The 11,600-nt window shown below is 32.9% G+C and overlaps 1 protein-coding gene and 1 long non-coding RNA gene across 4 annotated transcripts; both read left to right on the top strand.

Annotated features, from left to right (window-relative positions):
* The first annotated feature begins 1,112 nt into the window (after positions 1–1,112).
* On the top strand, positions 1,113–7,942 carry LOC111312422 (uncharacterized). Of its 3 annotated transcripts, none has more exons than XM_022912635.2 (16): positions 1,113–1,268; positions 1,447–1,508; positions 1,983–2,076; positions 2,716–2,894; positions 3,252–3,302; positions 3,490–3,546; positions 4,108–4,228; positions 4,685–4,751; positions 4,871–4,912; positions 5,489–5,594; positions 5,707–5,817; positions 6,215–6,286; positions 6,380–6,481; positions 6,571–6,617; positions 6,718–6,745; positions 7,549–7,942. In XM_022912635.2, exons 2-16 carry the CDS (start codon positions 1,491–1,493, stop codon positions 7,648–7,650), a joined length of 1,197 nt encoding a protein of 398 aa, XP_022768370.2. In that variant the 5' UTR covers positions 1,113–1,268; positions 1,447–1,490; the 3' UTR covers positions 7,651–7,942. The 3 variants fall into 3 exon arrangements, with proteins under 3 accessions (XP_022768370.2, XP_089621822.1, XP_022768371.2); XM_022912636.2 differs by having other exon boundaries at positions 1,122–1,268; positions 1,441–1,508; XM_089765696.1 differs by lacking the exon at positions 4,685–4,751 and having other exon boundaries at positions 5,512–5,594.
* Positions 7,943–8,045: 103 nt separating this feature from the next.
* Positions 8,046–10,991, top strand: LOC149520556 (uncharacterized). Its single transcript, XR_016345100.1, has 3 exons — positions 8,046–8,507; positions 8,604–10,558; positions 10,665–10,991. It is a non-coding gene; the product is annotated as an uncharacterized LOC149520556 (long non-coding RNA).
* Positions 10,992–11,600: the final 609 nt, after the last annotated feature.

The following is an 11,600-nucleotide window of genomic DNA, read 5'->3' as shown; positions in this document are numbered from 1 at the left end:
TTTTATAATTTACCTCTACTAAAAATAAAAAAATAAAATATATATGATATTTTTATAAATATAGTTTAAAAAATAGAATTATAATTGTAATATAAATTATTTATTTTACAAAAATAATAAGATCACATGCATAAATATGAGTAAAATAAACTTTTATAAATAATTTTTATTTAAGAATTAACATTTCATTTAAAAAACAATTAAAGTAAAATAAAAAGTGATTTTTTTATTCTACTTATAATTTTTCCCTTGGTTCAAACCCATAAAAATTGCAATAGATAAAGAATAGAAGTTAAAAAATAACAAAAGAACAAAAAAAAAAAGCCAATAAACTAAAGAAATAAATTAAGGAGTGAACATTTTTCCTTCCATCAATATATTTAAGTAAGTAATTTTTTTTTATTTTTTTATATTTATTATCGTTTGTTTTTGTGATAAAATATTTGTTTATTATATAATTTTTTTTATAGTGATAAAATAATTTGATTTGGTACTTAATTTATAATTTATTTATATTTATATTATAAGTGGATTAAGATAAAAAAAATATTCTCTTAAGTTGATCAATAAAATAATTTAATTTTTATGAAATTATTTTTATATATAAAAGTATATTATTTAATTAAATTCAAAATACATAATAAAATATACATGTTGATTTTATTTGAATAATTATATTTCAATATCTAATGTAAACGGTAACATTATCTTCTTATTTATTAGAAATTATATAAATTAAATTCTCTAATTTATTTAGATTTGAAGAAATATTTTATTAAAAAAAATCAATTTTAAAGTAATCATTCGAAATTAATAATAGTGATATACAACATTTTATAAAATAAATTCATATTTAATTATATCTAAATGATTTTCATTTAATTTAAAGTTATAAAAAAAGATTTTAAACTATTCCCAATGAAAAAGATAATGTTTAAAAAAATTATTTTCTCAATAAGAAATTTATAAAAAATAATTATAATATGTTATCTAAAAAATAATTATAATATATTATCTTTGTGTATAAACAAAATAATATTTTATATATTTGAGTTAATTTATATTTATATATTTAATATTATTTATATTAGTTGAACATAAATTTTGAATCCGTCTATGCTCACAGTTAAAAACAAAGCCGCTGCGGGGAGATAGCAGATAGGACATCTCTTTCTCTTCCGCATAGAAGTGCATTTTATCCGCCGCCAATATCCTTTTTCTCGCCTTCTTTGACGGAATATCCTCCTCCTCCTCCTCCATCTCTTTGCGTAAGTTTCCATCCTCTACTCCTCGCTTTGTTTCTTCCTGGTTTGTTTTTAGCGTTCTTATGCGGGATAGCATGGTAAACTTAACTGCTAACAGCTGCGGTGCTTTTGTTGTCTTTTCTTTTATATTTGGAACTAACTTTGTTAATGTTTTTTTTTTCTCCTAATATGCAAGTTACAGCCTTATCCATATACAGCTAAAGGAACGGGAGAGAAAATTGTTTGATGGCGCTTCGTTTCGAGGTCGGACTTTAAGTTTTGAATGCTGCACTTTTTATATTTAATTTTTTAGCCAAAATCATCTTAAATTAACAAATAGAGTATACGCTGCCTCCTCTTAGTGTTAGATTTTTATATTATTATTATTTTGTCTTCCGTCTGTGAAATAATGGAAAAAAATTAAAGGAAAATAGCAGCGGTTGAAAATGATGATTTGTAGCAACTGTTTTAACTTTTTAATGGAAGGATCTCTCTTAATGGAAGTTGCTTTCCCTTTATTTTTTTAAACATTTTCTGTTTCTTTTGGGTAATGGTTTCTTCATACTAGTTATTACTTGTGTTCCTGGATTATGGGGATATTTTAAATTTTAATTAATGGACGTGATAATGTTTTATTCTGCTCAGTCTTGATGGTTCTAATTTTAATCATGTTTTCTGATTTCGCCCAGGGAGCTTTGGTTGTTAGCTAATATAGAAATTTGTTTCTGGTTTTGATAGGTTCTAGGGAGGTTTAATCGTGCTCGGGCGGCTCAACTAACGCTCCCCCACTTTGTATGCCAGACACCTCTGTTTATGCCTGTGGGAACTCAAGGTTGGAGTGTTTAATATCATACGCATTCTTAGCATATTTAGGATATTCAGAACAATTTATCGGGATCTTAAATCTTTTAGGGTTGCAAATATATTAAATTTTAGATGGTTTTTTAAAAGTCTTTTCAGATGTTTCACGTCAATGTCCTTATTAATTCTTTGTTGTTGTTCTCAGCTTGTATATTCTCATAATCTTTTAAAACCAAGAAGACTCGTATGTCTTCCTCTTCAACAAGAAAAAGGCGATGAATATGTTAATATTTGATTATACTGATGACTAGTTGTGAATATAAGTATCCAGTATTGCTTTCCGTAGAAAGGACATTGAGCATGGATTGTTCAAGATGGATCTAACATACAAGGCAGTGAGTTTTGACTTCTTAGCATACGAGAGAAAAGAATTCCTTGAATACACATGCCCTGCACTCTATACTTTACCTCTCTATCTATTTACTGCTTTCTTAAGAGTCTAAAACAACTTTGACTTGCATTCACGTGTTTGCTACAAATAATTTGGCATTAAATGCTTGCAAGTGTCAGTATGTTCAAACACTTTAGCTTGCATCAACTCACTGCATTGTGTGCCTTTGATGTCTTAGATTGTTTGACTAAAAGACATGGTTGGTCCTCCTCTTTGTAGGTACAATAAAAGGTTTAACAACTAACCAGCTTGAGGAGATTGGTTGTCAAATAATTCTTGGGAATACATATCACCTGGCACTTCGTCCTACGTCTGAGCTTATTGATGAATTGGGTGGTCTTCACAAATTTATGAACTGGCCTAGAGCACTGCTGACTGATTCAGGAGGCTTTCAGATGGTTGTCTTATGATTTGACACAGCGCTGTATTTCTCTAATTTTTTTGGTTCACTATATTGTTTATCCTTTTCTTAAAATTTTTCGCTTGTCATTATGTGCATGCCTATGTACAGTTTCTGTGGCTTCTGCGCATGAGCATCTTAAGATAAAAAAGAATAAGAATTTAGAAACTATGATGTTTGCTCATTTTCCTTTCTCTAAATTTTGATAACATTGTTACTGCACTCCTTAAGTCATATCTCAAGTGTGTGTAATTTTGGATGATCACATTCATTGAAGATCTTCATCCACAATGGTCTTCAGTTTTAGTGATATATGTGTTAAAGTGTACAATCTCTTTTGCTGATTACTTTATAGGTATCACTGCTGCATTTAGCTGACATCACTGAAAAGGGTGTAACATTTCAGGTAATTGTTTTCTTTATTCTTATTTTTCGTTGGTATTCATGAAATTTTGGAATTCTATGTAATGAAAATGAGTTGTAGCATAATAATCTGCTTAAGTATTAGCTGCAAGTGTACTTCTTCCTTGTTAATCCTTTCTTTCTTTTGTGTTGTTTTACTTGTAACCAAGTCTTCATGTTCCTTAACTCAGTCCCCAGTAGATGGAAAGCAAATGCTTCTAACACCAGAGGAATCTATTCAAATCCAAGTAGGTGCTTTTCGTTAGCTTACTTTTGTTATTCTTGTTAGGTTATATATTGTGATAAAAACTTAGTTCGCTCTTCCCCCTAAATTTTGTAACACTGGTTCATATTAATGGGATGAGAGGAGGCTTTTTTGTTATTCTCGATTGTCGTTCAACAAAGTAATTGGTCTGTTTTAAGCAATGAATTGAAATTTTGTTGACTTAAAAGGTTGATTCTTTATAAACAAGGGGTGCTTGTTTTCAAATGCTTGATAGTGTAATTTACACAGATTTTTTACTGTCAGTACATGATGTTGGTGGTAGTTTTACTTAGGTGTTTATTAGTTTGTGACGGTCAGCAGTTTAAAGATCTACCAAAAACCAAGGACCAGTTGCTATCAAAACCTTATGCTTTTGTCTATTTATTAACAGAACTTATTTTATGTGCCTTAACCTTTTTATCCCTGATCCTTTACTCTTTTAGCCCTTAACAGTAAATTCCTAAAACTTTCTCGGGCTTATTGTCTTTGTATGTTTTAAATATTCATTCCATTTTAACTTTGTCATCTCCCAATAATTATACAGAATAGAATTGGAGCAGATATCATAATGGCTCTTGATGATGTGGTGAAAACTACTATTACTGGTCCACGAATTGAAGAGGCCATGTATCGTACCCTCCGTTGGATGGACAGATGTATAGCTGGTAATAACGCTTAAGACTGAACGTCACTCATGATTCTTGCATTGATGGATTAACCATTTGGCTGAAAAACATATAATTTACCAATGGTTTAACTTTTAAATAAACATTTTGCCTTCTGTACCTGTCCTTGAGCTTGTTAGGGTGAATTATCTTCTATCAGGCTTGGGTACTTGGACTTTAAAGCTTTTTTAAAGGTGCTTAGCCAGTGTGTTATAATTATACAATATCAACACAGTGTTATTGTTTAATGTCATTTATTTCATTAAATATCAGCCTTTACCTTTTGCACTTGGATCCCTCAATTTTCCATCACTCATGTAACCTTAGCTCTTTCTGGTGTCCCTTTTTTTAATTAGGTACTGGTCTTTAGTAGTGGTTATTTAATATTGTCATTCTCGTAATGGTGGCATTTCTGATTGAGTTAGGTCTTTTTTTGCTGCCTTGATCTTCTGGCAGCTCATAAAAGACCACATGAGCAGAACTTGTTTGGTATTGTACAAGGTGGTTTAGATCCAGTACTAAGGTGAATCTCTGATCTTCCTCTTGCAACCTTGCTATTTGATGTGTGTTTTACCCCCCCTTTCAATTGCTAACGGTACTTCTAGTAATTTTTTACCCTTTTCTGATACCTGTTTTTATCAGGGATATATGTGCTAGAGGGTTGGTGGATCGAAATTTACCAGGGTATGTGCATTCTATATCAAGGAATACTGTCCTACTGATGCTATGTTTCCTATGAAGATCTTTTTATAGCAGATGATAAGATCTTGATGTTTCATACTTTAGCAAGTTGCCATAGAATATTCCACATTGCATTTCAATATCTAAGTCAGTTTTCCAGGACTAGAAAATAAAAGGTTGATTTTACTATTTGATTATTTAAGAAAATATAACTCAATATCTAAATCTCTCTGATTCCTAGCATTATTATTATTCTTGAGAGATGTTAAGGCTAGGATAACCTAGATGCCTGGTATTGTTATAGCCCGTGTGGTAAATTTGCAAAGCAAGTAATGAAAGGATGTTGTTAGCTATTTTGATTGCCTTTCTTTATTGTTTGTTGTATGATCTACTTTTGCTAATTACTTGCTTTTATTCACCTATAATTACTCAACTTACCCAGCAGTTTCTGTTTCAGCTCTCTTTCTGTTGTTGTTAACATTCATAAATATTAGATTCTCTTTACTACTAGCTTTTTGCTAACAGCATAAAGATTCAGTAAACAACAAGCTGAATTAACTAAGTTCACTTGTGTGACAGCTATGCTATTGGTGGTCTTGCAGGCGGTGAAGATAAAGATTCATTTTGGCGTGTTGTTGCTCAGTGTACTGCAGCACTGCCTGAAGATAAACCGCGATATGTCATGGTACAAATGAGTTTTATCATTGTAATCTATATCTTTAGATTCTGAAGAACTACCTTTTTTTCCTCCATTTAGATTTCTCTGTATCATTATATTTGTGCTTTCTACATTGCAGGGTGTTGGGTATCCTCTGGATATTGTAGTTTGTAGTGCATTAGGTGCTGACATGTATGACTGTGTTTATCCTACTCGAACTGCTCGTTTTGGCACTGCCCTTGTTCCTGAGGTGATATGTTTACAAAGTTTTTGGGAGTTAATGTTTTGAATCTTGTTCACCAAGTGCTATCATATACTTTGGTTTACATATGAATGGAGTTTATTGCTCTAAGCTACAGCTTGCCATCCTTTCTGTTTGCCTTCTAGTATGACTAGTCTGTTCTCATTGAATGTGTTACTATGACTTGTGCCTAGTGTGTTTTGTTAACCCTTGTATCTATAGTTATGCTAAAAGTTTGGTCTCATAAGTTTACCTGCCTAGGAATTGATATTTCTATTATGAATTTTAGTAAGTTACTGGCACATGCTCTATAGGGATGTGATGCTAAAGGGTATTAAATACACCCCATTTTTTTCATTTAAAATGTAATTTTAGTATTCTGATGTTATTCAATTACTTATTGCAGGGAGTGCTTAAACTCAAGCAGAGGGCAATGGCTGAGGATACTCGCCCTATTGATCCTACATGTGCTTGTATGGTATGCATTTCATGACATAGTTGCTTAAAATTGTTGGTATATGAATTTATTTTTTTGGTATATCATGGCATTACTCTATTTACGCAAATATAGGTATGCAAGAATTACACGAGGGCCTACATCCATTCTCTTGTTGCAAAGGAGGCCATGGGATCTCAGCTTCTTTCATATCATAATTTATATTATATGATGCAGGTACAACCTTAAAGTTTCTATGTTTTAAGCTTTGCTGCTTTCATGTTTACTTTTTTTAATGACTGTGAGTAAATCTTTGACAATTGCAGCTTAGCAGAAATCTACACTCATCCATGGTCCAGGGGAGGTTTCCTGAGTATGTTTGCCTCTTGCTTTTGTCCAGCTTTCATTTATTTTTATTTCTCATTTTGCTTCATGCGGTAAAAGCTAATTTACTTTCTAAATCATTTTTGCAGGTTTGTATGCAGTTTTTTGCAGAAAATGGTATTTCTTTCTCTCTCTTTCCTCCTGCCATTGATTTTTTCTAAAATGTTAATGGCTTTCCAGTTGTGCTTCACATCCTTCATCTTTTAATTTTGTCTAGTTGTGTAATCTACTTAAGTCTTTGATAATGGTTGGGTCAAATTTAAAATTATTTTGAGGTTTTTGTTCCTCCTAAGTTTTAAGTGATAAAATATCATCGGTTTTCGGTGCTGATCTGAGTATATGATGGCATCTATAAGACTATAACCCAGTTTAAAATACTTACATTGCCATGCCACCAACTGCTTTTAACCTGACATTATTTACCATCTTACTAGCCCGCTAAACTCCTACTTATTACCTAGCAGCAGGGAAAAAAGAATTTGTTTATTATTAATCTTTTTAGAGCAGTATAATATTCAAATGTCAAATGATTAGTATCATATTTAGAAACCTTTTCCCCTTTAACATGGTATGCTTGCTAGTTTAGAAATTGTAGTTTCAAGCATTAGGACTTCAGTTTCCAAGGCAAATAGCTGGTATCTAGGCATTTCCTTGTTTTCATGTTTTGACACTTAATGTTGATTGTGCAATTTTTATCATTCATTTGTTGTTCCAATTTCGCCCTCCATCATGAACTGCTACCACCCTAGCTGCACGAACTTTACAACATAAATTTGCAGACAAAAGTAGGAAGACTAGATTAATTTGATATTCCATTAATTGGTCATTTATTAGATTAATTTGATCAACTGGTCATTTATACAAATATTTACGAATTTCTATTTGGCTCTTGGACCTTATGATGCTTTGTCGTCTTGTAGTTTCCTAAAGGAGATGTCCCTGAATGGGTCTGCAATGCCATGGAGGTTGCTGGTATTGATATCTCTTTGTGTTGTGCTCCTTTTCCTTCAACGCAAGATTAGAGTTACAATTAAATATACAAGATTGAATTTTAGTGAGGTGACCTTTTTTTTGCTTCGGCTTCTTAGATTGAGATTAAAGAAATCTGATTTACAGGCAACCAAATAGAGCAGCATAAATTTTGTAGCTGATATGCTGCTTCACTCCACCGAGGAGATTTTCCTTTTTGTTTTTTTTATGGACCTTTTTTTTTTTTTTTGCCTTTTTTTTGGTCAAAATTAACAAGTAAATTTTGTTAACTGGCTGCTGAATATAATCTATACAATTTATTAAAGAAAATATTCTATTGCTTTATGTAATAAGGGCCCTTTGGATGCACGTGTGAGAGATTTTCATCGCATTCCAAATAAAGCATAAAACAGCAGAACTACAGCTATGTGAATTTTTTTTTCACTTTTTGTTTCATGCATCCTTTTTAATTTTGCGTCAAAGTTAATTCACGTGGGCGGTGGCACGTCGTTTACCATCCCAATTTGAAGTTAAAAAACGAAAGAGTGGTGGAAACTGGAAACCAAGTGATTTTTTGTTTTGTTTGATTGGATTGAAAAGGAGAGAAGAGGGAGGAAATTGAGGTAATATGCTCCCTAGATATGTTTCCAAGTGAATTGTCAAGCATGACATGAATTGATGTGCAGCGCAGGCTTATTGGAGGATAAACAAAGGCGGTGAAAAAGTTGATTGGTGGTTGTAGCTTTTACTCTCATCTTTCCTTTTTCTGGGACCAAAACTACTGCTTCTTTTCAGGGTTCATTACTCCCTATGGTTGCTTGCTTCGTTGCCTTCTACTTTAGCCATACGTACTCTACGAGGCAGTGGAGTGAGTGAGTGGAGTTTCTCAACCAGCATTCCTTCAATAGCGGTACTAATTAGTGTTGAAAATTGTGTATTTTTTTGGCTAATTATCTTGTTTGGCATTTGAAGTTGATGTTTAACTATTAATAACCCAATAATGCAGCTCGGTTTTCTTGATGTGGAAGGCAATCATAATCAATAGGTTTATCTGAAGCTAGATGAGCTTACCATGACGTCTCAATTAAACCCGTGAAATGATGATCTCAATATACTTTTTACACTTTTCTCACCCTCACTTGTCCAATGGATGGTTTGCTTGCCAAAATATAGCAGTTGTTTCCACCAAGAAAAGGGTGTAGGAATTCTGTAACTCCATATTGTTTTGTTTTGGTTATATATACGCTGAAAATGTAGGATTGTCAAATGCTTGATAGGGAAAAATATTACAAAAGACGGTAACCCCACCGGGATAGATTGAGCAAAATCTGCTGGGTGGGCTGAGCTGAATTATCCGTTTATCCTTTCTTGAAATGCACATCGCTGATAAGCCGACAGGGTGAAAAAAGAATCTGGGGAATGTGGCATTTTTCAGACCAAAAAAAAAAAAAAAACCATGAGGAAACTTTTCCAGTTGTAAAGCAGAGTCATTGAGAAAAATGTTCATTTTTGTTTTTCATTCAGACCTTTGAAAACTATGCATTTGAAAAAAAAAGTGTGAACTCTGCCATATTCACAATACTTTTCCTCACAATTGCGCACATCCTTCTGACATATACTTGAGTAAATTTTTGTCTCAGTTCTCAAAAACACCTTCCTATAATATGTCATATGATTAGATTGGAGAGCACTAAGTCAATCAAGATTCTTTTTCACTTCCTTCCCCACCCTATCCTTTTGGATATCTCGAAGAAATAAGAAATAAAGCATAAAGTAAAAGCAGCTCTCCCTCTCCCTATAGGATTCTGAAGTCGTCGTCCTAGACCTCTCTCTCTTTTTCCTTACTTGCCTATGTAAAATGGCACTACCCAAGTAAGGCAGTAACCCTACCTACCAGAAACCCTTTTTTTTCAACCCCTTATCCTTATTTACCCTTTTAATTACCACTTAAATCTTATGTTTATCCTTTTTTGCCCATTTTTATCTGCATTAAACTCAAAAATGCCTCTTTCTGTAGGGTTTTGTGATCTACACGAAACTAAAGCATGCATCATTTTCCTTCTAGAATTAGAAATCATAGATGTTACATGATAAGGATGTTTGTTAGCCATCACTTTTGAGACATCCAACCATAGCTCAACAAGCTCCTTTCAAAACATACTGATAAACAAGTTCCTAGAAATGCCATGTGAACATACTTCTTAAATTTGTGTGGAGTGATCTTCAATTGAGATTTAGACTCCAATTGCTAAGAACTTGGCATTGCCATGATCCCCCTGAAGCTAAAATAAAGTGATATGTACCCACAAAAAGTTCTTTATCGGGTGTTTCTTTTTGGCTTATAATTGGATACCCCAGAATCAATCAGATGCTGAGAAATTATCTCCTCCACTTCCTGTCTTGTTCAGTTTTAAGCTTTATAGACTGATTAGAACAGTGGTGGTGACTGGTGAGAGGTATTGTGGGCTCGATTACCAACCCTGTTTAAGAGTTGACAGATGTCAAATTTTCACTTAGCTGTTATTTACTACAACAGAGAGGTCGGTGGCTAAAAGTGCAATGCATCGCCATTACCGTTTTCTTTTGTTCATCTTTGAATAGTTTCAACGGCAGCTTATTAGCATATTATCTTCTTTTGTTATCTTCTTTCCCCAACCTAAGTGCTTTATGCTTTTTTGAACTGAAATTGATCAAGTCACGTCAACCGATAAAGTGATCATCGCATATTTTTCCTTTTTACAGAGCTGGGCTAGGTGCTGTTGGATAAAATCAGTGTCGCAGAGATAAAGACTAAAAGAGCCTGCATTGGTGCTATGGGATTGTTCTGCTTTATGAAACCATAGATTGAATGACACAAATTGTTACGAATGAGGAGTTGTGGTAGAACACGCCTGTTCCCCAATGGAAAGTTCTTACTTACAAGTTAATGAAAAAAGAAAAAATCAGGGTCTCCCATTTGAAGTAAGTCTCTTTTAAATGAAGAATATTTTCTCCTCAAATCAAGAAAGACAACAATCGTGGAATGATATAGCCAAGGCATCCTGAAATCTTATTAAAAACATGACAGTGTAGGAAGTTGCAGCTATGCATATCAAGCAAAAGCAATGGTAATCGATGCTGCACTGTTGAAAGAGCCACCAATGACTCAGAAATCCTTTTCAAGGAAAAGAAGAGAAAGAAAACCATGCAACTTAATGCAGCATTTCTTACAAAAGAACAGTGGAAACTCCAGAAAATACATCCAATGGGACATTAACACACCTTTGAGTGGGAACTCCAATTGCTTTAGAAGCTAATTTATTACTTCTTTCATGGCTCTGTAAGGAAACTCGGATTAAAAAGTCATCAGCCAAATTATTAGTAATGAATAAAGTATGTTTTTCTTTGTCTCTTCTTTCTTCTTTAATTAGATGTGTTTCTGTTGATCCTATCACCGTTGCTCCATCCCTTCTAGTTTGATGTTTGATTGTTTATAAAATTATATTACATGCCTTGAAAAAAATTATGCAAAATCCTTGGGATGGACCAACTTTCATAGCAGAATGTTTATGATAAAAATCTGAATCTTTGATTTAACAACTTGAATTAAACCTTCCACCATTTCTCTTAAACTTGGCTAACTTGAGCTGAAGAATTCCCATATCCTTTTATTATTTTTAATTTTTGGTACATCATCTAAGAAATATTAAAGGGTTAGGCCAATAATTGTGGTTTGTTAGTAAAATACTGAATCCTTAATTTTAGTAACCAAAATTCAAATCCTAACTGCTCCAAGTATAAAAAAAATAACAGGCTAGGCCAAATTTTGGTTGCTAAAATGTCCTCAATGCTAATGCCTGACCATGAATCATGAGACAAAGTGCATATCTTGCAAGCAATATTGAGATTATAATCCAAAATAGAAATGATAGAAGAAGCTGTTGCCTTCAAATTTGGGGCATTGGCAGTTTTATACCAAACTATTTTGTTCCAACCAAATTGCCACAAATTAATTCAGTGCATT

The sequence above is a fragment of the Durio zibethinus genome, chromosome 1, assembly GCF_047325235.1.
Source record: "Durio zibethinus cultivar Kanyao isolate XHJ-2024 chromosome 1, ASM4732523v1, whole genome shotgun sequence".
Lineage (NCBI taxonomy): Eukaryota > Viridiplantae > Streptophyta > Magnoliopsida > Malvales > Malvaceae > Durio > Durio zibethinus.
The sequence above is the reverse complement of the archived record's forward strand: the minus strand, read 5'-3'. Positions and strand labels throughout refer to the sequence as shown.

Coding starts and splice junctions, on each gene's coding strand:
- LOC111312422 (XM_022912635.2), top strand. Junction 2,077..2,715: donor TATGCCTGTGGGAACTCAAG/GTTGGAGTGTTT, acceptor TCCTCTTTGTAG/GTACAATAAAAGGTTTAACA. Junction 4,913..5,488: donor GTGGATCGAAATTTACCAGG/GTATGTGCATTC, acceptor CTTGTGTGACAG/CTATGCTATTGGTGGTCTTG.